We start from the raw sequence: 24,499 nt of genomic DNA on the forward strand, positions 1-24,499 counted from the left end.
CCTCCATCACTAAGGTCATTGTCCTTGGACTTGCAGTCCCACTCCATCACTAACATTGTCCGTCAGTCCCACTCCTCCATCACTAACATTGTCCGTCAGTCAGGAGAGGAGAGGATGGATGAATAATTATACCACTCCTCCATCACTATGGTCATGTTTCCCTCTCTCCATCACTAACATTATTCAGAAGTTAAAACATCATCCATCACTAACATTGTTGTCAGTCACGGGCACTGTCCTCCATCACTAACATTGTCCGTCAGTCCACAGCCCTCCATCATCTAACATTGTCCGTCAGTGGGGGAACCCTCCTCCATCACTAACATTGTCCGTCAGTGGACTGAATAATTCTATTAAAATATGCCATTCAGAGCTCATCCCACATCCATTCACAGTCAGTAGGGCCCTTCCACCCAGGCCACAACCCACATACTCGGTACCCATGTGAAATGAATGTAGGAGAATATAACAATTCTCTGGTAAAAGATAATCAAAAATAAAAATACCTTTGAATAGCCAAACTTGGATGTGGTGTTTATTGAACTTGAGGTCGATGGATTTCCTTGGACTTGCGTGGCAGCATGTGTGCACTAGCATGGACTGTGAGAGAGAAGCACATGACCACACACACAAGTGGTTAACAAGAGTTCAACACAAGGTCAAATATATCTCATGCCTTTGCATCCCAACTCCTATGGTGCCCAGTCCTGTGGAGGTTTCACTAATGTTTTCCTCTCTGGCATCAGTGGTTTGATTCCTTCACTATTATTCAGAAATTAAAACATCATACATCATCTGCACAGAGGTAGTTGTCACTAACACACGGGCACTGTACCTTTCTCAGGGTGAGGACACGTTTCTTACAGCCGATCACACAGCCCTTCAGCATCAAGAAGTCATTTTTCACGTCACCATAGTGGGGGAACCCTCCCTACAGACAGACAACAGGAGAGGAGAGGATGGATGAATAATTATACAGATTAAACAAGTAGTACACCACATTAATGGCCACAACCTGCAATACATACTCTATTGGAAATGTGAAAGGAATGTAGGAGAATATAACAATAGATCTGGTAAAAGATAATACAAAAAAATAAAAAATACATCTTTGAAATGCAAGAGGAAGGACATAGTGTTTTATTCCAGCTGAGTGAGGTGGAATTTCAATTTTGGCCACTAGGTGGCAGCAGTGTATTTAACGTTTTAGGCTGATCCAACGAACCATTGCATTAATGTTCAAAATGTTGTATCAAGACTGCCCAAATGTGCCTAATTTGTTTATTAATAACTTTAAGTTCAAAACTGTGCACTCTCCTCAAACAGCATGGTATTATTTCACTGTAATAGCTACTGTAAATTGGACAGTGCATTTAGCTTAAATTCTTGTTCAACTAGTGCTTTCTGTCCATATAAGATGAATTTAAGCCCATCTCAACTGTGAAATTTTGCCCATTACTTGAATTTCAACATCTCACGCTGAATTTCACATTGCCCATCTCAACTAGTGATTTAGCCCATCTCAACAGAATTTCCTGCCCATGGATGGGATTTCACATGCCCATCTCAAAGTGAATTTGAACATCTCAACAGTAAGAATTAGAATGCCCATCTCAACTATGTTATATGCCCATCTCACTACTGAATTTCACAGCCCATCTCAGTACCATGTCAATAACATTATATTACCATGGGCGTGACTAGTCTTCTGGTACTGGTTTCATGCCCAGTTAGTGGAAGCGTTGTTCTTGATCACTTTGCCATCCTGGACATGGATCCCTTTGCCAATACGGTAGATCTGTAGACCAGAGTAAAACACCGAAACAGCATGATGGTGGTGAACCACAGTCTCAGCAGTACAGTATGAACCTCTACGTAATTAGTCACAACAGAACCCAAACTAGTTCCAGTTGAATACGCAACTCAAACATCCACACAGATCGTTCATTAACAAAGTATAATATATGAAGAAAACTATTTTACAAAGTAGTCAGTCCCTTTGAGGTCAAAACACCTATTTTTCAAGGAACACTTGGTCAACTAGTGAATTTCACATGCCCATCTCAACTAGTGAATTTCACATGCCCATCTCAACTAGTGAATTTCACATGCCCATCTCAACTAGTGAATTTCACATGCCCATCTCAACTAGTGAATTTCACATGCCCATCTCAACTAGTGAATTTCACATGCCCATCTCAACTACTGAATTTCACATGCCCATCTCATCTAATGAATTTCACATGCCCATCTCAACTAATGAATTTCACATGCCCATCTCAACTAATGAATTTCACATGCCCATCTCAACTAATGAATTTCACATGCCCATCTCAACTAATGAATTTCACATGCCCATCTCATCTAATGAATTTCACATGCCCATCTCATCTAATGAATTTCACATGCCCATCTCATCTAATGAATTTCACATGCCCATCTCATCTAATGAATTTCACATGCCCATCTCATCTAATGAATTTCACATGCCCATCTCATCTAATGAATTTCACATGCCCATCTCATCTAGAGCCCTGGTGCTGCGGACCTTCTTGTTGAGCTCTGTGCGGTGGTGGTAGCCCTTCTGGCCGGCACGGGCGATGGTGTAGCCCACACGGGAAGGGTGCCAGGCTCCGATACAGGCCACCTTACGGAGGCCCTTGTGAGTCTTCCTGGGCAGTTTCTTTACTCCCCAACGACTGGTCACACCTGACAACCAATAGGAAAACCAGTAGGAAATGGGTTAAGCCACAGGACCAGCCAATAGAATATAATAGCTGAATAGTAATATACCTTCAGTCAGCAGACATTGACATGCATCTTTTACTAATTAGATTATATTAGCAAGTAGAAAAACTCTGGGTCTTTGAGCCATTTTGTTAGATATAGAGACATGTCTCAACTTTGGAGATATTATAAACAATGGTACTGCCATGTCATTAATGTCCATATAGATTTCTCCCACTCATCCCCAGGCTGAGTGACAACTCATATGGTCATTCTCAACAACAAAAATCTCTCTGGCATCAGTGGTTTGATTCCTTCACTATTATTCAGAAATTAAAACATCATCCATCATCTGCACAGAGGTCATTGTCACGTTTGGTAGCAAGACAGAACAAATGGATGAGTGGGAGATCTGTACCTAGGAATATCTTCTACGGTGACCCTTTTACCTCGACGACCAAGTACCTCAAAACATTTTACCTTTCATCCCATGACCTTTGGAGACCCCGATGACGTCTATCATCTCATCCTGGTAGAAGACTGAGGACACAGGGACGGGCTGCTCCAGCTTCTCCTTGACCCAGTCCACCTTCTCAGAGATGGTGCCGCCGTTCAGCTGCACCTCCATGATATGGGCCTTCTTAGCTTTGAGGGGCAGCAGGCGAATCTAGAGACACAATTATAAAATGTAGAGAAACCAGCCAGATTCACACACAACTTTAGTGCCTCCACTCCCACACTGACTACATATGATTTATTATAGGATTCAGTCTCTGAACCAGGATTAGCTTCCCTTTCCCCAATCCTACCCATTATTGGGGGAAATCTCAAGATCAGCGCCTAGGGCAGGGTCGTCAAACTCATTTTGCCCCGGGAGCCGCAGTCGGTCTACAACGACATCCGGAAGGTCGCACTGAATTTGGTAAAATATTTACTTGCCACCAATTTGCAAAAATGCATCCACCCCTCCAATGCTCACTCTGTCTAGCTTTCATTTGGGAGATTATTAACGAGCTAGACAATTTCAAGAAACTACGAATGTAGGTCTATTATTTCTACAGTTTAAATGAGATTTTAGTCATTTTAAAGCTTTTAAAGTTTGTTTTCCTATACACTCAAATCGAAAATGACATATACAACATTATTTTTTTATACATCTATACACCCGCGGGCTGTATGTTTGACACCCCTGGTGTAGAGGCAACTTCACCCTACAGTCCTGTGAGTCATCAGTCAGGTCTCCGATAGCCTTGTCTATTTGTGAGGCCTTGACTCATATGGTCATGTTTTTCTCTCTGGCATCAGTGGTTTGATTCCTTCACTATTATTCAGAAATTAAAACATCATACATCATCTGCAGAAAGAGAAAAAACATCTGCCAAATGTGACACCGACCATGAGAATTATCAAGACCGCTAGAACAGATCTGGAACCAGGCGAATACTCTCCCTGGAGACATGATTCACATTGCTCTATCCCCACATCTTACAGTAATCATATCTCTGCTTCGACAAACAGACACAATACCCTGAATTCAATCAGTAATATTGAGCAATGTTTGTTGCCAACACAAACTTTCCTCAAGTGCAGTAGAGGTACTGCTCCTCACAGGAGTATTTTTAAACTGTAATTTGAAACTCCATACTCTAGTACTCCTCTGCATGTGTGCGTGCGAGAGAGAGAAGACATTTGTTCGCAACGGGGGCCTTGAGATTAGGGAAGGTTTGTTCCCCCCTTTCAGTTGCCATGTGACTGGTAGGAGCTGGGTAGGCTATAAGTCAAACAGCCGTGCCCGTTCTGAAGTGAGGTCCTTGGGGTGGAGACAGATGAACCCCAGGGATACCATCAGCTGTCACTTACTCACCACAAGCCAATAGAAACTCACCGAGAATAAGAGTGGAGGATTTCTGTTGGATCACATGATTGATAAGAGGGTTCTATGTACCTGAGTGTGGATGAGGACCCGGATGGATGAGCAGTATTTCTTCATGTTATTAAAGTCCTTCTCCAGCTGCTTCTTGCCACTCTCGTCTGTCCACTTCTTGGCATACTTGGTGAATGCCTTCTTCTTGCTCTTGTACCTGGAAGTGGTTACATACAGGGTAGAGATTGAAAAATAATCTCTTGATCATATGTTACTTCCCCCTCCTTCTCTGGCATCAGCGGTTTGATTTCAACACTATTATTCAGAAATTAAAACATCAAACATCATCTGCACAGAGGTCAGTCACAGTCTATACTTCAATGTGCCCCACCAGCTTTTGTAGAATCTGCGCTTGCACTCGTCACTGAGGTGCTCAGCGAAGATGGTCTTGAAGGACCTCAGGCCACGGACTGTGTCGATGTACCCAACAACCCCCACCACCATCACAGGCGGAGTCTCGATGATAGTGACCGCCTCCACAGACTCACGTTTGGCTTGCTCTGTTGGGAGAGGAGATATGGGTCAGTTGCCACAAAAATGATAAAGACAAATGGCCTGTGTGTCGCCTAAAGGAGGAACGACAAAGTGTCATATCAATGTCAGAGCAGAACAGAGGAAGACTAGGATTGAAAACAGAGCTGGGCTCTATGGTCAATGCCACATGTTCTCTCTGGCATCAGCGGTTTGATTCAATCACCATTATTCAGAAATTAAAACATCATACAGAGTCTTCTCAGAGATCCTTGTCTAGACAGGACAATGATCTGGGACCAGGTCTAATTCTCTCATGGCTCTTACTCCTGGTTCACATATACATTGTTCTATCCAGATTTGACATCATCCCACGCTGTAAGGCAGACTGTACATACTCAGGCCAGTGCGGTGCACCTCACGCAGGATGTGGGTCATGCCGGCCTTGTAGCCCATGAAGGCGGTGAGGTGGACGGGCTGGCTGGGGTCGTCCTGGGGCCAGCTGCGGGGCTTCCCCCGGTGCTTCTTGCTGCGCTTGCAGGGCAGGAAGCCCATGTGCCCATGGCGGGGCGCGTGGAATTTACGGTGAGACTGGGAGGGAGCGAAACAGATGTTCACGTCAATTAACTTCTGATCATGCTTCAAGGGCTCTAAAACCCTGGGTTATTGCTGTGCTTTACCCTTGATAAAGTTGGGCTCTAAAACCCCGGGTTATTGCTGTGCTTTACCCTTGATAAAGTTGGGCTCTAAAACCCTGGGTTATTGCTGTGCTTTACCCTTGATAAAGTTGGGCTCTAAAACCCCAGGTTATTGCTGTGCTTTACCCTTGATAAAGTTGGGCTCTAAAACCCAGGTTATTGCTGTGCTTTACCCTTGATAAAGTTGGGCTAAAACCCCAGGTTATTGCTGTGCTTTACCCTTGATAAAGTTGGGCTCTAAAACCCTGGGTTATTGCTGTGCTTTACCCTTGATAAAGTTGGGCTCTAAAACCCTAGGTTATTGCTGTGCTTTACCCTTGATAAAGTTGGGCTCTAAAACCCTGGGTTATTGCTGTGCTTTACCCTTGATAAAGTTGGGCTCTAAAACCCCGGGTTATTGCTGTGCTTTACCCTTGATAAAGTTGGGCTCTAAAACCCTGGGTTATTGCTGTGCTTTACCCTTGATAAAGTTGGGCTCTAAAACCCTGGGTTATTGCTGTGCTTTACCCTTGATAAAGTTGATTTTGATGGCTATTTTTTTACATTTCAGTTGAATTCATATCACCCTTCTCTGAAGTATCAAACATGGGTTACTAGATCTTGGCTTTAAACAGAACTATAACTAGTAATATAATAACCTACAAAGATTAGTGAAAACAAGTACAATATAAACTAATAACATATAAAACAAAGCACAGGCTGGTCCCAGACTAGACATGACATTAAATGTAAATCCAGGACACTCCAATATGATACATTTGGTTACATAAAGACAGAGGGCAAACAGGAAAGTAGGGTGGTTGGTCGGGTTAGGTGTATAACAAATCTCACAAACAACTTTTACATTTCAGCTAATTAGCAACTTTTTAACTACCCTGCAACTACTTCACATGTTAGCTAACCCTATTGATATATATATTACATTTTTTTTTTTCTCCTTTGCACCCCAGTATCTCTACTTGCACATTCATCTTCTGCACATCTATCACTCCAGTGTTTAATTGCTAAATTGTAATTATTTTGCCACTATGGCCTATTTATTGCCTTACCTCCCTAATCTTACCTCATTTGCACTCATCGTATATAGATTTCTCTACTGTATTATTGACTCGGTTTGTTTATTCGATGTGTAACTCTGTGTTGTTGTTAGTGTCAAACTGCTTTGCTTTATCTTGGCCAGGTCTCAGTTGTAAATGAGAACTTGTTCTCAACTGGTCTACCTGGTTAAATAAAGGTGAAATAAAATAAAATGTTAATAGAAATAACCCAATTCCTAATATCTTAACCCTTCGCCTATCTAACTTTAGCCACCTAGCTAGAATTCGTAACCTATCATATGTTTTACAATTTAAAATTCACATGTTTCCGAATTTGTAACATATTACACGAAATGGGTGATTACAACAAATTATTACCTACCATATGAAATGTAAAATATTACACTAAATAAGAGTGTCTAGGAATTTACGTACAGAATAAAATGAAATGCTCGGGGACCAAGTTGAAGAACCAGGGGTAATAGCCCTGAAGAATCCCCAAAATCACCTCCACCCCATTCGTACCATCAGTAACCCACACATCCTATGTGTTTATGACAGACGTCTTGTCCAGATTATCTCGGTGACAAGAACAGGTGTCAGGAAGAGGCCTAATGGCTGCATTCTGAGAATGAATGGCCATGTTGTGTGCCCTGTCAACCTCGGAGCTTCAGTAACGGCTGCTCAAGACAAGTGCTTGTGTGCTGAACAGCCCATACACTGACTAATACAGGCAAAGAGACGGTCTTGAGAAATGTAGCCATCAGAACACGTGCAGATTAATAGTGGAAAATCCATTTTACAGGGATCAACATACCCACACTAGAAATATGCCTTCATAAGCTGACTGAACAGACTAGTCCATTTCTGTGAGAGCAAAAAAAATAAGAATATTCTTGCAAATGGACCAATAATGCAGGCATTGTACATTTCTGTACACGGATTTGAAAGTGACGAAAACCTGGGGAAAAGGTTGCATTGAGGTCAATAGATTAATTTCTGTCCAAACGAAACAAATCCTTCATTATCTCAAATAAAGAAAACGTCTCTAAAAAGTCATTGTGAATGCAGATGATTCTGAGGTAGCCGAGAAACAACAGCCAAAGTCCAAAGAAATGAGGATATTACCGATGTTGAGGCCATGTGTAAAAAGCACAACGCCATTACCCTCTTGCACATGGCCTACTGAGAAAGAACAGAGAGCATGCAACGTGTTCAACAAGTTGTCTTAATACCCAACAAAACACACCAGAAACTTACAATCAAACCATACACACATAAACAAACACACAAACAGAGCCCCTGACCCAAGTTAGTAGACCCCAAGGTGCCCTTCAGGTTAGAAATATAGAAAAGACAGCAGGACCACTGACCATGTCTGTGTGTGCTGTCCAGGCAAGGGACAGAAAGAGATAGGAACAAGTGCTGATGTCAGAGTCATACTCAAGATGTTACTCTGTGCAAGGGCTCTAATTTGGTGGCTGGCCCAGTTAAGGAGCCGTATTCATTTTCAAACAAGACCAGGGCTGCCAGCACTGGCTCATGGTGGGTCATGGGGTGGGGTGCCCAGACAACTGGCTGCAGACATCTGTGGGGAGAGAGAGACATCTACTGTTTATCTACTGTTACTGCACCAATTCATAACATGTTTGGGAGGAGGACTTAGTATATGTAGGCTTAAAGGCTCTTATGAAGATTGAATGCATGACAAGGTTCAAGGGTATTTATTAGTCAATTTTACGAGCTAATAAACATGACATGTTTCCCCAGGGCAAAACACGGGATTGTTTTTAAGCTAAAAAAAAAAAAAAGAGCAAAAATATAGGATAATAACAATAGCTATTCAAACCTCTAAATGACTTCATAATGTAATTGTTTTCCTGACAACTATTTACCAATTTTGAGACAGAACTGTCGGTCACCGTAGAGTACAATACAACATATCTAAGGAACGCGCTAGCTACATGCAGTACAAATATTAATGAACGCAAAACGTGTGAGACAGAACAAAGGACACATTCTTTGGCCCCAATTCAAAATCTGAGCCAACAAAGTGGATATTGGTCAAATCCGTCATAATTTGTGTGTTCCAACAGGACCACAAGGTGGTAACTAAAATCCGGGTCTGATATACTTGACTATTTTCGCTGCATAATATTTAAAGTTCTCCTTCTCTGGGTTAGAAAATAATTCGGCTAAATGCTAACCCCAGTTCTTAGAAACTGGTAGCAACGCTAGTCATATAGAAAAGTTTTTTTGTGACGATGACATGAACAAGCTTTGCGGTTGACATCCATACAAGTATTTCTCCCATTTTTACCCAAACATGAGTGTCAAATACACAAAAAGTCTTTATATAGGCTAATTTGGATTGGCGGCAACGAGGAGATTCTGGATCTAGCTGAAATTATCACCCCCACGTGGCACATGCGTAGCGTTTTCATGGCATTTCCATTGTTTTAGGCGAACTCTTTACTACTTTAGATAGCAAACTAACTACCTGATCTGTCGCGGGAAAATACCTCCATTTGATAATCTTAACGTTTATCATTAATAGTTTCATTAATACAACTTACTGTAACAACTCATCCTCTTCAGCTCACCACCCTCAACTAGATTTGCGCACACTGATGACTTTCTGGACGTTTTTTCGTAATTTGATGTTTTATGCCACCTTGTGGACTGGAAGTTCATTGAATTAGAACACACCAGAGATCAGTATATAATGACGAGATCCCAAAGGTGGGAAGGCAGGCGCCAAGTTTAGGTCCAAAACAAACCCATAGAAACGTATTGGTCTTGTTTTGGACATATTTGGGTTCAGGGTCGCCTCTTCCTCTCTGACCACACATTTTCTCTGCGCTGAACTGTTACCTTCGACCTCTGCTTGAAAAATGAAAGAAATGTAAATGTAATATTCGAGATAAAGGGTGTAAATAAAATGAATGTTCGTTTTTTGGTAATCTTACTGAAATTGTATTTATGTTCACCATATTACATTTTATACTTCTGACCTCCAACGCCATGTTGTTCCTCCTACGCATGCGCAGAAGCGTAGAAGAGGTCGAATTGAAGTTTATTTTTTTTCTTTAACAAAAGACAGCAAAATGCCATCGGACTATGATAAAGATGCGTATCCAGAGCCTCCCCGCCAGACTCCCATCGTGGACAAGCAGACGACTCTTCCCAACCCAGCCCTGATTTTGACTAAACTCTTCTATTATTCCGTGGACCTCCCTGTCACCACATTCAGAGGTGAGCTAGCTAGCTAAGCTAACGTTTTGCCAATTATTTTGAACTAACCCATCTGTGGGGTTGCTAACACTAGCTAATATTGGATATCTAGCGAGATACATGGAGACAGACCATGACATTAAACATTTATAATGATAGAGGATTTCAAATGACAGATGTGGAGTTCAGAGAAATTGTTTCAGTTAGCTTACTAGATAGCGTTAGCTGTCAACTAGCAAGTGTTGCGGTTATGCTTTCTACCTAGCTCGGTAGCTATGTGTGTTGCAGTTTTAGTTTATTCAGGTGTAGTGCATCATGTTGCATGCAGCGCAATGCACTTGACACTAGCTAGATACTACTCATTAAATATCATATTACTGTAATTCAGGGTCTAGAAATGCATCCTTCACCTCTTTCCAGTAATATCACCGATCTAACATTGGACTGGAAGTTCCACATAGCTTTCACCAATCCTTTCATGTGAAATCAGTCAGCAATAGGACTCCTTAAGTACTTTGTACCACATGATCAACAAGAAGTACATTTTGACATGTTCCCATGTTTCATCTCTCAACAGAACTTGTGGAGGGTATCCACTCTGGCAACAAGTACAACTACTACCACCAGAAGTTCCGCCGTGTCCCAGAGCTGACCGAGTGCACAGAGGGAGACTACACCTGTTACTATGAGGCTGAGATGCAGTGGAGGAGAGATCAGTAAGTATTCCCCTTTCAAGCTCGAGGGCCACAGCGCCTCTGGCTTTACTTTCCTCCCAATGAAGGTCATTAAGTACAGTCATGGTTTTCCAGTCTGAAATAAAGGAAAGTGTGAAAACCAGCAGACACTGTGGTCCTCCAGAAGTTTGACACCCCTCTACACCAACTCTCATCATGAGGAAAAACCCATTGACTGGATTAAATGACAAGACATACTGTAAAAAAAAAAGTAGACCATCTTATCCAGAGCGACTTAGTTAGTGCATTCATCTTCAAATGGCTAGGTGGGACAACCAGTCATATTAAGTCATTTTCCCTCAAAGTACCTATCAGCAAAGTCCGCTAGTAAGAGGGGGGAAAAGTCATGTGCAAGTTCACGAAAGGCTTTCCACATCTGTTGTATGAAAAGTCTGAATCCGCATCAATTGGTTACCGGGAAGTTGACCTTACATAGTTTGTCCAAGAGATGAATGTTCTGTGGTCAGATATGATAGGACAGTTACAGGCTGACTACACCACTCGCGTTGTGTGCGTTGCAAAATAGATTTAGAAATCTATGTTATTCAATTATTGCGCCAACGAGTGTCTGCCTTGCCAAGGGCTAAAATAGAAATTCAGTTCTGACGCAGATCAGAAGTCCTGCCTCTCCCATCTCCTCATTGGTTTATAGAAGCAGGTACCCACGTGCCATCTCATCATTGGTTATACCCACGTGGGTGACTGAAAGATGAACGAGGTCTTGCACCTAATTTATGAAAGTTGCCAATTGCAATATAAAGTCAAGAGAAGAAAAAGCCTGGAAGGAGAGATGATTAGAAACTATTTGGTTGACCGTTTTATGTGTGGATTAATTGGCGGAGTAAAGGACCTTGACAAAATAACAACTCGATGTTTATATCCCAGGACAAATTAGCTAGCAACAGCAAGCTAGCTAAATAGGACAAATTAGCTAGCAAGTGCAAGCCAACTAGCTAAATTGCCATAAATGTTTAATGCTTTTCGACCTATCCCCAAATTAATATAATTGGTTCAGAGTTTGTTTTGATATTTTAACCTGCATTTGTTGTGGGGACAAAATACATTTGTGCACGATGGCGCACGCCGCAGCCGGTTTGGGTTTCGTGTTACCCACTGCTTTTAACCATTCATCGGCTTGTCCTGTTGAGTGAATTCACAACCACCCTACCCTTGTCCCTAACAGCTGTCTGTTGTGTGTGTGTGTGTCCTTCCCCGCCCGCCCAGTAAGGTGGACCAGGAGATTGTGAAGGTGGTCCAGGAGCGTCTGAGGGCCTGCCAGCAGAGGGAGGGTACCAGCTACCACCAGAACTGTTCCAAGGAGCTGCAGCAGTTTGCAGACGTGGCCAAGGCCTACCAGTCACGCTGTAAGTACCACTCACTCCAGCCATGCCTCAATTACAATTCAGGGTTGTAAATATGGCAGTAACACTGTTGATAGCATGTTCCAAGCATCTACGGGGCAAGAATGACAGCTAGGCCTATGCGTTGCTCGAACCTCCAACCACTGACAGCACCCGTTATTGAGTCTGCAGATGTATGTTTTGATTTCTGAATAATACTGATGGGGGAAAAAAAGGTTACGTATGTAACCACGGTTATGTGAGCTATATGGATCACGCCAATATATTGGTATCACTTCGCAGCGGAGGGATACATCCGAGGTGAGAATTTACAGATTTACTCCCATGTAAACCTGTGTAACGGCTAGGGTCCGCCCCTATATATAGACCCCATGGCCGTGACATGTTATCTACATAATGAGGCACTTCTAGCACCGTAAAAGATTGGAGTGATCCATATAGCTCTCATAACCGTGGTTACATACGTAACCTTCGTTGTGTTTCACTATATTAGATCACTCCAATATTTTGGTGTACCAGATTAGTCAGTGCTAGAGGGACCTGGCCAGCCAGCGGCAAAGTCCCAGCGTGGGACCAAGACGCAGGGGCCGTCATTGTGGAAGAGGGGTCCCCCGGACGCCCAGGACCCCTGAACCAACCGCAGAGGGAGGTGCCACATTTACCCGATAGTACCTAGCAAAGGTCCACGAGGAAGCCCAGCTGGCCGCAGCACAGATATCAGCGAGGGCACTCCTCGCAGTAGAGCCCAGGACACACCAACACCTCGTGTTGAATGTGCCACCACAGATCCCAGCTAGGCGATATGCTGTCGTAATCGTTTCCTCGATCCAGTGAGAGAGCCTCCGCTTTGATAGCACAGCCCCCAGGACTCTCTCGTCACAGCAGACAAAGAGCTGGTCTGTTCTCACTGACTGTGTCTGTTCCACATAGGCAGCCACAGCATGCCGGAGAGGAGGGTCATAAGCAGACAGGATAAAAGGGATGTTCACATGCCTGTCTGACAGAACCGTCGGGAGGAATGAGGGGTTGGGACGGAGATATATACTCCTCCCCCCGGGGTCCATCCGGTAGCACTCAGAACATACCGAAAGAGCATGGAGCTCACCCACCCTCTTCATGAAGTAATCGCTACCAAGAAAGCCACCTTCATAGAGGGGTGTTTCATGGAGGCAGACTCCAACGTTTCCAAAGGCGGCTTTGCCAAAGCTGCCAAGACCACATCCAGATCCCAGCTCGCCATTGAGTGGGTCCTAGCTGGACGCAGGGGACAACCCCCCTTCATAAACCTGGAGACCAAGGGCTGGCGCCCCACTGACCTGTCCATCCACCCCACATGACAGGCAGATATAGCAGCCAAATACCCTCAGTGTAGAAGCTGTGAAGCCCTCATCCAAGCGAGACTGTAGGTATTGGAGGACATAGTGCACCCAGCATGACTTGGGCCCAACCTCAATACTAGTGCACCAAGAGCAGAACAACCGCCAGCGCAACTAGTATGCCGCGGTTATAGCATGCGCCCTAGCGTTCTGCATGGTGTTCATTACACCCTCTTGTAGTCTTAACATGGACCATTGGTGCTGTTCAATGGCCAATCCCACAGACTGAGGCGGTGCGGCCTCCGATGCCACAGAGTTCCCCCGGCCTGAGACAGCAGGTCTCGGAAGTTGCCAAGGTGTCCCAGACAACAGGGACAGAAGGCTGAACCAGGGTCGCCTGGGCCAGTATGGGGCCACCAGAAGCAGATGCTCTGCCATCCTGGTCCTGTCCAGCACAGCCTGGATCAAGGGAAAAGGGGGGAAATGCATAAAGCTCCAGCGCTGGCCAATCGTGAGCCAGAGCATCCAAGCAGAGGCCCTGGTGGCTCCGACATGGAGTACCACAGGGTGCTGTGCGCATTGTCCAGGGAGGCAAACGGGTCCACCTGCACCCTCCCGAACTTGTCCCACAGGTGCTGCACCAACCGGGGATGTAGGCTCTAGTCCCAAGGTGGTGGGCCCTCCCTTGAGAGCATATCCTCTGCCACATTCAGGATGCCAGGTACGTGCCCTGCACGTAGAGACGCTAGGCGTCCCGGAGCCCAGAGAAGGAGCTCCCGTGCCATGAGAGGGGCAGTGCGACCTCAGTCCACCCTGATGGTTGATGTAAGCCACCACTGTGGTGTTGTCCGTTCTCACCAGGACAGATGTGGAAGGAAGGACTGCAGGGCCAGCAGTACAGCTCTAGTGTATTGATGGGCCTGCCGCTCCAAGGGTGTAGCCAACAGCCGCTGGCCAACTGCCCTTAGTCACACCCCCCACCCGAATTGGGAGGCATCTGTGCTGACCAGCTCCCAGCGGCACATCCTTAGCATCTCCACCCCACCTGAGAGAAAGGAGTGACAGCGCAACCTCAGCAATAAAGTGTCGCGGTCATGGGGTCTATATATAGGGGCGGACCCCAGCCATGACACAGGTGTACACAGGAGAAAATCTGTAAATCCTCACCTCGGTTGTATCCCTCCGCCGTGGAGTGATCCAATATAGTGAAACATAACTTCAGGTGTCAGTTGTGTTCAGTAGTAAACATTTCAAAACTTAAGTGCTGCTGCCCGAATGTTTTTCAATATAAATCATTTCATGACACCTCCAGGGACGAATTTCCTGCAGTGGAATGCAGAAATGTTAAGGCTGTGAGGCTACTGTTCCATTGCATTGTCAAACTGTTGTCCTTCCTCTGTTGTAGATGGGGATCTGGGAGCCTACGCCAGCTCAAGGAAATGTCTGATGAAGCAGAAAGACAGGATGATGGCGGCCGAGGCAAAAGCTTAAACAATATAACCCCTAATCACTCTGTTCCAAGTCTCTCTCCTATGTATGTAAATGTAGAGTAAATATGTTTATTGCAAAAACTAATTGTCCTCATTGTATTGTTTAGTTGTAGTAACAGACAACTTTTTGAATGAGCTGCATTTACCCTTGACTCCAGCAGTATTTAGCCATCTCCAGAACTCAAACCATTCTTGAATAGGAACTGTTGTGGTCTAGTCCCACTAGGCTGCAAGTACACTACCACAAGTAGTACTGAATCTCAAAGTATTTAATTGCGCGTCCCTGCTTCTCACTTGATCAAAACACATTGGGGTCTGAGTGGAAAAGCCTTGAATATTCTCATTTCAAGGGGACACAGAATACAAGAAATCTGACTCATTTGGGATTCATCTTGGTCGAATTCAAGTCCAACGTTGTGAAATAAGCAGCCATGATTAAATGTACATGATAGCACATCTCAGATGTTCATTGTATGATTCTAAAAATGTTTTCAATTACATCAAAATAACAGATTATTTTTCCATTATCAAGACCACTGGGCCAGTCACTCTTAAATAGCACCTGAGCCAGCACAAGTGTAACACCTTCCCACTAATGTAATGGCAACTAACACAGGTGTAACATGCTAATTAATGAGGTGACACCGATCAATGTGCTAAAGGGATATGTGCTGATGCTCAACCTTAAACCAAAGCTTGTAATGAGATATGCAGGAGCATTGATGCTGTTGCCACATCATAGGGCCTTCAGAAAGTATTCACTCACTTCCACATGGTTACAGCCTGAATTTAAACTGGATTAAATGTATTTCTCAACCATTTACACGTAGTGCCCCATAATGAAAACATGTTTTAAAAACCTCTTACAGCATTTAGCCATGTGTTAATACTTATTTATCACGACACAACGCAGTGCCTGGATACAGCCCTTAGCCGTGGTATATTGGATATATACCAAACCCCCCCAAGGTGTCTTACTCTTAAACTGGTTACCAACCATGGTATACGCTACGATTTACCACAGCTGTCAGTATTCACAGAATGAACCAGTTTATAGTACACAAATACACTTCAGTGAGTCTTTCTGGGTAAGTGCTTTGCACAATATTTGCACATTCTGAAATTATTCAAGCCCTGTCAAGTTTGACCAATGCTAGACAGCCATTGTCAAGTCTTGCCAGAGATATTACTCAACTAGGCCACCCAGGAACATTGGTCTCGGTAAACTCATTTGGCCTCGTTTTAGGTGATTGTCCTGCCGAAAAGCAGACAAGTTTGAGGATTTTTTAAATCCTAAAACTCAACTAGGCCTCCCGGGTGTCAGTGGTTACGGGTGCTGTACCACCAGAGACTGTTCGTACCCAGGCTGTCGTAACCGGCCGCGACCGGGAGGTCCATGGGGCGACTCACAATTGGCCTAGCGTCGTCCGGGTTAGGGAGGGTTTGGCCGGTAGGGAAATCCTCGTCATCACGCACCAGCGACTCCTGTGGCGGGCCAGGGGCGCTAACCAAGGTTGCCAGGTGCAGTGTTTCCTCCGACACATTGGTGCGGCTGGCGCTGTGTTAAGCAGTGTGGCTTGGTTGTGTATCGGAGGACGCATGACTTAACCTTCATCTCTCCCGAGCCCGTACAGGAGTTGTAGCGATGACAATATAGTAGCTACTAACAATTGGATACCACAAAATTGGGAAGAGAAAGGGGTAAAAAAAAGAAAAGTTGGTATTATGGAGCAACTTCCGACACATCCAGCTCTCGTAACCATTAACGTCACCATTGGCCTAAAGGTGAAATTGCAGTTCCTTCCTCTCCAGCAACTAAGGCAGGACGACTATTTTTGCAGTGACTGCGTGCATTGAAGTAGCCAAAGTGTAATTAGTAACTTAATCATGCAGCAAGGGATATTCAATGTCCGCTTTTTATTTTGAGCCACCTAACAGGTGCCCCTTGCGAGGCATCGGAAAATCCCCCTGGTCTTTGTTTAAATTCACTTCTTTAACTTACAAAACATGTGGGATACAGCAATAAACACTTACTGCACTCAAGTCCATGCAACTTGTTAAGTATATTTTTTGCATACTTGATGCAAGACCTACCAGAGCTTTTTATTTGCAAAGACATCTAGCAATACCATTTTGCCCTGGGGTATTGTGGGTAGGCAAGTGAATCATTTTAAATATTCAGACTAACAAATTACCGGTACGAATTTCCGTAACAGCCGGCAACTAAGCCAGAGGAATCCAAATCTTAACCTATGAGGTTAATTAATTGCACCCACCTTGTCTCCAAGGTCTAAAGCAATCTGATTTTTAGGAAAGACTGGGGGTTAAGAGCAGTGCTGGTTAAATCCAGATTTGGAGGGGACTAAACCCTTTAAGTCCTCATTACCTGAAGTAATAATTAACCATGGTGTCAAAATGCCCAAAATAGAGTGTGATCTTATTGCGGTCACATGATCTAGCTAGCCATCAGCATCTTACATCTCACATTCATATTATAGCCACATTACAGAACATCAGTTTTAGGAGACAGTAATGGTGTTAAACCCTTTATTTAATCCACTGTACAAAAGTGTTTAGGAGGATGCCGGGACAGCTGCGGCCGTCCTCTGCACAGACACCCTGGTGTGGGTCTTGGCCAGGTGATCAGTGAACTCCTGCAGGACACAAAATTGACACTTTCACACATCCAAGTTCCTTAGTGTCAATAACATACTTAACCAAGTTTTGATTTGTGAATAAGAACCAGGTTTGTTAGTGTTTAATATATCACATACCACAGAAACACAGATTTAAGACTGCCCATTTGTAAATTCGATCTATCATGTCTCGCTACAGTTGTGTTGCAGTTAATCGAATTGAAAGGATTCGGTGCGCACCCCTCAAAGACAACCACAATAATTACTGTATGCCTCCTTCAGTAACCCATTCACTTTTGAGACGATGAACAGGCAATACAAAGGCAACATTTACTTTGTTCTCATCCTTACAATGAAACACTGAAAAGGCCTTCATAAACTCGATATCATGAATGATGAGGGCATCAAGGCTTTAGAACTGACCTGGTAAGGAGACTTGGTGAAGACTGTCTCCTTCCACAGATCAGGGGTCAGGTAGCTATAGGTCTTGGAGATGGCATCAAAGGTAGCCTTGGCTGTAAAGACAAACACTTAGTATCAATTCACATTTATGTACCCAACTATGCTACTGTAGTGACTGGGGCTGGATGTTGAGCACAGAAAGGGGGAACAGAAGAGACTATTAGGAAGTCTTTCTGCCGTGCATTACCGTACTCGTTAGTTTACCTCCTGATTAACGACAACTATACCACTTATGGGTGAAGCTGAGCAGAGCTAGGAGGGGGATGCGGCTGCACTGATATTCCCCATTAAAACACCATTGAAAATGAGTCAAACACAGTGTAGGCTTCTTACCGAAGTTGCCTAGAGTGGCAGTGCAGCCCCTGGCCGAGGTGTAGCAGTCGTCGATACCAGCCATTGTGAGCAGCTTCTTGGGCACAGGGGCCGACACAATACCAGTACCACGGGGCGCAGGGATCAGACGCACCAGGACGGAGCCACAACGACCAGTCACCTTGCATGGCACGGTGTGGGGCTTGCCGATTTTGTTCCCCCAGTATCCCCTCCTCACAGGCACGATGGACAGCTTTGCCAGGATGATTGCTCCTCGAATGGCAGTGGCCACCTCCTTGGAGCACTTCACCCCAGGCCCACATGGCCGTTGTAGTCACCAATGGCAACAAAGGCCTTGAACCTGGTGCGCTGGCCAGCCCTGGTCTGCTTCTGGACAGGCATAATCTTCAGCACCTCATCTTTCAACGAGGACCCCAGGAAGAAGTCAATGATCTCAGACTCCTATAACATAAAACACTTTCAGAAGAGGCAGGATGGAAACAAAACTATTATAAACACACTGCTCATAGTGCTTTTAGTTTAGTACCATGTACAGCTATGGATACCATTAAGTTTTCATTTACCTTTATGGGCAGGGAGTAGAGATAGATCTCCTCCAGAGACTTGATCTTCATGTCCTTAACAAGGCGGCCCAGCTTGGTCACTGGCACCCACTGAAAGAGAAACAGTCATATGAATTAAAATATATTTAAACATTTAGTAGACAGTAAACAAAGCGACACGTGGCACATGAGAAGTGTTTTTTGGGAATCAAACCCAACCCTGCAAACGCCATGCTCTCAACTACTGAGCCACAGGACCATTAGTTGTCTGAGATATACCTATAACCTTGCCATGGAAGAGGCACAGCAGGGCCTCAAACCATCTCAGTTCTCTCTAGCAGACACTACAGGAAAGAACTAAGCCACCCCAGGCCAAGCCTTGCTGACAAAGGTCTGCAGAATCAACATATGTAGGGTTTCAAAGTTGCTGACTAAGCATCACTTGAATTATTAATTAATATAAAACCCAACATATTGCACATGCAACGTCACTCAGGCCAGTTTAGTCTCCATTCGTAATCGCCTTCATTGTGACCAGAAAGAAAAACAAGGGCTCAAGGATGTCAACTCACTTCCTTGTCCTCGGACTTGCCGCCCCTGGCACCGCGTCCACGACCGCGACCACGGCCTCTACCGCGTCCACGACCACGACCCCGGTCGCCACTGCCAAAACCTCCACGGAAACCTCCACGTTCTCCACCGGCGTTGTCCGCCATTTGCTGTTGAATAAGGATTAAACGTCAGAATAAGTAACGATGAGCTACCTAAATTCACGTCACCAAGGCCCAATCAACATCATGGCTCGTGGAATTGCTTAGCGCACTGGCTAGCGAATGAAATATTATAGGATAAACATTAACGTAATGAACGGCGTCGCATCGTTAGTGGTTCTGAACCGCACATTTACATATTGTACAGTAAACATAACGAGTACCACATCGATATTTTGTATTGTAGCCATGTGCGCTAACTAAGAACTGGTGTTACCTTCAGTCATTCACAACTATCATTAATTTCCTAAACATTTTTCAATATGGTTCTATATCAACTGTTAACAGTACAATTAAGGATTTCTGCCACCAAACAGTGAAGTATGTAATGAGATCACAGAGATGTTTGTTGATTTCATTGAATAAAGAATTGTTCGACATGTTACTTACGTGTTCTGTATAACAGGAAGAAGGCCCTAGTCTGGTTCCGTTTGTATTTATATGAGTGCAAACCTCGCGATATTTTCTACACCCTGTAATCTGTATGATTAAACTTATGGATTCTATTTAATATTTTTAAATATACTGACTTCTAAGCATACAAAAATCGGAGTTGTATGTCTTATTATGGAATTGCATGTTGCTGTGGTTGGTGAGCCTTGTTCCATATGGAATATATAAATAGTTGCAGTGGTTTATTATAGCCAGAAAGGGCCAACATTGGTCCTCCTGGAAGTAACATTTCATGCAAACAGGTTTATTGTCACATGTAGAATGTGCATATGCATAATTATATAACACAACAAATCACACAGGTTAAAGGTTGCTGACTTTATTTGTCAAATATATCATCCTTTACAAATCAAAATGTTAAAAGACACAGTTCAAAATTGTTCTAACTTTATACATTTTCAAATGAAATATGAAGTTTCAATATCAACACACCCTTAAAGCAATTATGACTAAATGTGCTATTTGAAGCAGTCCATCCCTGAAAATTCCATTTCCACAGGTCTTTCATACTTGGTGCTAGGAATAAAATCAAATCTGCATAGTCCTAAACAGTTCAAGTGTCAGAGATAATTGTGTGTGGGAGTCATTTTTATAAATACATTGCATCAGAACTCAGGAGCTGCTGTTACTGCTACTGAAACTCCCACTGGTTTCACCCAGGTCCTCCTCTTCCACCTCCTCCAGTTCGTCCATGACCTCCAGGCTCTCACAGATCAGGCCGATCTGCCTCTTCATGTCGGCCATGGTGCTCTGCATCCTCCTCATCTTCCTTTGGAGGGCTGCTGCAATGACCCGGTGGTTCCTCTGCCTGGCCTCATACTCATGCCTCAGCTGCCTGTAGCAGTTGTGCTTGGCCTGGGTGCGGTGGGACAGCACGGTGCCACAGCCCATGTGGCAGGGTTGGCTCCAGTGCTCACAGTGCCTGGCGTGGGCATCCAGGTCCCTGCGGAGGAGCTGGGCACGGCAGCCCTGGTAGGGGCAGGGAATGAGCTCGAACAGGCAGCTCATGCTGTGGCAGTACTGCTCTGACAGGGCTAAGGTATGCGGGCAGCCACGGATCTTGTTTTTACACTGGGGGAAAAGATGGGGGAGAGAAGGGCAGAGGTCAAAGGGTAAGGAGTACAGTGCATTCAGAAAGTATTCAGACCCCTTGGCATTTTCCACATTTTGTTACATTACAGCCTTATACTTTACTTAGTTGAAGCACCTTTGGTAGCGATTACAGCATCAAGTCTTCTTGGGTAGGACACTACAAGCTTGGCACACCTGTATCTGGGGAGTTTCTCCCATTCTTCTCTGCAGATCCTTTCAAGCTCTGTCAGGTTGGATGGGGCGCATCGCTACACAGCTATTTTCAGGTCTCTCCAGAGATCTTTGAACGGGTTCAAGTCCGGGCTCTAGCTGGACCACTCAAGGACATTCAGAGACTTGACCCAAAGCCACTTCTATGTTTTCTTGGCTGTGTGCTTAAGGTCGTTATCCTGTTGGAGGGTGAACCTGCTCCCCACTCTGAGGTTCTGAGCACTCTGGAGTAGGTTTTCATCAGGTATCTCTGCACTTTGCTCCGGTCATCTTTCCTGACTAGTCTCCTAGTCCCTGCCGCTGAAAAACATACCCACAGCATGATGCTGCCACCACCATGCTTCACCATAGGGATGGTGCCAGGTTACCCCCAGATGTGAAGCTTGGCATTCAGGCCAAAGAGTTCCATCTTCGTTTAATCAGACCATGGGATCTTCACTTGCCTTTGAGCAAACTCCAAGCGGGCTATCATGTGCCCTTTTCCGAGGAGTGGCTTCTGTCTGGCCACTACCATAAAGGTATGATTGGTCGAGTGCTGCAGAGATGGTTGTCCTTCTGGAAGGTTTGCCCATCTCCACAGAGGAACTCTAGAGCTCTGTCAGAGTGACCATCGGGTTCTTGGTCACCTCCCTGAACAAAGCCCTTCTCCCCTGATTGCTCAGTTTGGCTGGGCGGGCAGCTCTAGGGAGAGTCTAGGGGGTTCCAAACTTCTTCCATTTAAGAATGATCTAGGCCACTGTGTTCTTGGGGACCTTCAATGCTGCAGAAATGTTTTGGTACCCTTCCCCAGATCTGTGCCTCGACACAATCCTGTCTTGGATCTCTACGGACAATTCCTTCAACCTCATGGCTTGGTTTTTGCTCTGACGTGCACTGTCAACTGTGGTACTTTTTATATAGACAGGTGTTTGTGCCTTTCCAAATCATGTCCAATCAATTGAATTTACCACAGGTGGAATCCAATCACATTGTAGAAACATCTCAAGGATGATCAATGGAAACAGGATGCTCCTGATCTCAATTTGGTCAAAGAGTAATCTGGTGACTTTTCAGTAACTTTTTATTTAACAACGCGTTTGTTACATACTTAATGCCAGCTTTTAACAATAGTATCTGATGATCCATTAATACTTACTTACCAAGTTAGCATGTGCTAATCTTGTGTGCCAGACTGTCGGAGTATATGCAATATTCAGAGGCACACGCATCTGACTCTATGAGATTAAGCATGAACACACCCATGGGGCAAGTAAGCAGAAGTTTGCTGCAAGAGATTAGGTTGCTCCAAGTGTGTGTTTTTTCTCTAACAAAACATTTACTTACCTTGATCTTTAGGCGACCGATCACCTTGCTTAGCTTGAACATCGCAAATATCAAGCTCTGGTTGACAGGCTTTCTGCAGCAGGGGCAGGTCTGCTGTCTGCACCTCAAGAACAACAATGAATCATCTTCACTCACAAATTGTCATCATCGGTTTAAATTTAGGCTACAGTAGAATAATAACCTACAGTGGGGCAAAAAAGTTTTTAGTCAGCCACCAATTGTGCAAGTTCTCCCACTAAAAAGATGAGAGAGGCCTGTAATTTTCATCATAGGTACACTTCAACTATGACAGACAAAATGAGGGAAAAAAATCCAGAAAATCACATTGTAGGATTTTTAATGAATTTATTTGCAAATTATGGTGGGAAAAAAGTATTTGGTCAATAACAAAAGTTTATCTCAATACTTGTTATATACCCTTTGTTGGCAATGACAGAGGTCAAACGTTTTCTGTAAGTCTTCACAAGGTTTTCACACACTGTTGCTGGTATTTTGGCCCATTCCTCCATGCAGATCTCATCTAGAGCAGTGATGTTTTGGGGCTGTTGCTGGACAACACAGACTTTCAACTCCCTCCAAAGATTTTCTATGGGGTTGAGATCTGGAGACTGGCTAGGCCACTCCAGGACCTTGAAATGCTTCTTACGAAGCCACTCCTTCGTTTTGCTCACCGTTCTTGTGATCATTTTGACCCCACGGGGTGAGATCTTGCGTGGAGCCCCAGATCGAGGGAGATTATCAGTGGTCTTGTATGTCTTCCATTTCCTAATAATTGCTCCCACAGTTGATTTCTTCAAACCAAGCTGCTTACCTATTGCAGATTCAGTCTTCCCAGCCTGGTGCAGGTCTACAATTTTGTTTCTGGTGTCCTTTGACAGCTCTTTTGTCTTGGCCATAGTGGAGTTTGGAGTGTGACTGTTTGAGGTTGTGGACAGGTGTCTTTTATACTGATAACAAGTTCAAACAGGTGCCATTAATACATGTAATGAGTGGAGGACAGAGGAGCCTCTTAAAGAAGAAGTTACAGGTCTGTGAGAGCCAGAAATCTTGCTTGTTTGTAGGTGACCAAATACTTATTTTCCACCATAATTTGCAAATAAATTCATTAAAAATCCTACAATGTGATTTTCTGGATTTTTTTTCTCTAATTTTTTCTGTCATAGTTAAAGTGTACCTATGATGTACCTATGATGAAAATTACAGTCCTCTCATCTTTTTAAGTGGGAGAACTTGCACAATTGGTGGCTGACTAAATACTTTTTTTGCCCCAATGTATTTCTTACTGTAGTAACAAATATACTAATAACTATTACTATAGGCCTATACTACGACAATGTGAATTTGAGACATTTTGGGACAGTGGGACTTTCAATGGAGAAACTGTCTGGGAAACTGTCTCTTCATCCAACCATGATCTGTGGATGCAATAATGTTTGCTTGTGATGAGGCACAGGCAGTACCTCTTCAGCCATTGTAAAATGCATTTCTTGCAGAAGATGTGGTGGCATGCAGCTCTTACTGGGCACCTGAGGACCCCCTGGCAAATGGTGCAGATCAGGTCATAGTCTGGGGTCTCTACGAACAGCTCCACATCATGACCCCCACTCTGCGAAGACATGTCCGGGTCGGCCTGAACACAACAGTTACAGAAAAGTGTCTTTACTTTATTTATACTTTATATTGATA

The 24,499-nt window shown here is 44.1% G+C and overlaps 3 protein-coding genes, 1 non-coding gene and 1 pseudogene across 6 annotated transcripts in view; 1 reads left to right on the plus strand and 4 right to left on the minus strand.

Moving 5' to 3' along the window:
* Nucleotides 1-547: 547 nt before the first annotated feature.
* On the minus strand, nt 548-9,555 carry LOC118376942 (60S ribosomal protein L3-like). Its single transcript, XM_052517718.1, has 10 exons — nt 9,434-9,555; nt 8,231-8,445; nt 5,521-5,713; nt 4,983-5,151; nt 4,673-4,808; nt 3,208-3,394; nt 2,549-2,709; nt 1,690-1,798; nt 836-931; nt 548-600 (listed from the first exon to the last, which is right to left on the minus strand). The coding sequence occupies exons 2-8, from the start codon at nt 8,231-8,233 to the stop codon at nt 1,721-1,723; spliced, it is 927 nt and encodes a 308-aa protein (XP_052373678.1). The 5' UTR covers nt 8,234-8,445; nt 9,434-9,555; the 3' UTR covers nt 548-600; nt 836-931; nt 1,690-1,720.
* A 325-nt stretch (nt 9,556-9,880) lies between these two features.
* LOC127929660 (NADH dehydrogenase [ubiquinone] 1 beta subcomplex subunit 10-like) lies at nt 9,881-15,073 on the plus strand. Its single transcript, XM_052517722.1, has 4 exons — nt 9,881-10,112; nt 10,669-10,807; nt 12,050-12,189; nt 14,908-15,073. The coding sequence occupies exons 1-4, from the start codon at nt 9,965-9,967 to the stop codon at nt 14,991-14,993; spliced, it is 513 nt and encodes a 170-aa protein (XP_052373682.1). The 5' UTR covers nt 9,881-9,964; the 3' UTR covers nt 14,994-15,073.
* A 2,452-nt stretch (nt 15,074-17,525) lies between these two features.
* LOC127929658 (40S ribosomal protein S2-like) lies at nt 17,526-19,716 on the minus strand (annotated as a pseudogene). The gene is made up of 5 exons (XR_008135716.1): nt 19,538-19,716; nt 18,987-19,076; nt 18,424-18,864; nt 18,052-18,143; nt 17,526-17,646 (listed from the first exon to the last, which is right to left on the minus strand). The product of XR_008135716.1 is annotated as a 40S ribosomal protein S2-like (transcript).
* Nucleotides 19,228-19,364, minus strand: LOC127929682 (small nucleolar RNA SNORA9). The gene has a single exon (XR_008135778.1). It is a non-coding gene; the product is annotated as a small nucleolar RNA SNORA9 (small nucleolar RNA).
* Nucleotides 19,717-20,487: 771 nt separating the features above from the next.
* The window catches only part of LOC127929659 (RING finger protein 151-like), a 5,507-nt gene continuing 1,495 nt past the window's right edge, over nt 20,488-24,499 (minus strand). The window contains exons 2-4 of one of the 2 annotated variants that reach the window (XM_052517720.1): nt 24,274-24,443; nt 22,814-22,910; nt 20,488-21,259 (exon numbers count right to left, since the gene is read on the minus strand). In XM_052517720.1, the coding sequence (XP_052373680.1) occupies nt 20,801-21,259; nt 22,814-22,910; nt 24,274-24,443 (726 nt within the window). In that variant the 3' untranslated portion in view covers nt 20,488-20,800. Of the gene's footprint in view, nt 21,260-22,813; nt 22,917-24,273; nt 24,444-24,499 lie in introns of both variants that reach the window. The other variant, XM_052517719.1, reaches the window with a different exon arrangement.

Source organism: Oncorhynchus keta, unplaced genomic scaffold (genome assembly GCF_023373465.1).
Source record: "Oncorhynchus keta strain PuntledgeMale-10-30-2019 unplaced genomic scaffold, Oket_V2 Un_scaffold_9739_pilon_pilon, whole genome shotgun sequence".
Lineage (NCBI taxonomy): Eukaryota > Metazoa > Chordata > Actinopteri > Salmoniformes > Salmonidae > Oncorhynchus > Oncorhynchus keta.

What these genes read in the sequence shown, in the direction of transcription:
- LOC118376942 (XM_052517718.1), bottom strand. An exon ending in CGCAGATTCTACAAAAGCTG is followed by an intron (nt 4,809 to 4,982) that starts GTGGGGCACATT and finishes AACCACTTCCAG; the next exon opens with GTACAAGAGCAAGAAGAAGG. An exon ending in CAAAGGTCATGGGATGAAAG is followed by an intron (nt 2,710 to 3,207) that starts GTAAAATGTTTT and finishes ATTGGTTGTCAG; the next exon opens with GTGTGACCAGTCGTTGGGGA.
- LOC127929660 (XM_052517722.1), top strand. Translation starts at nt 9,965, where the DNA reads ATGCCATCGGACTATGATAAAGATGCGTATCCAGAGCCTCCCCGCCAG. An exon ending in CCCTGTCACCACATTCAGAG is followed by an intron (nt 10,113 to 10,668) that starts GTGAGCTAGCTA and finishes ATCTCTCAACAG; the next exon opens with AACTTGTGGAGGGTATCCAC. An exon ending in CAAGGCCTACCAGTCACGCT is followed by an intron (nt 12,190 to 14,907) that starts GTAAGTACCACT and finishes CCTCTGTTGTAG; the next exon opens with ATGGGGATCTGGGAGCCTAC.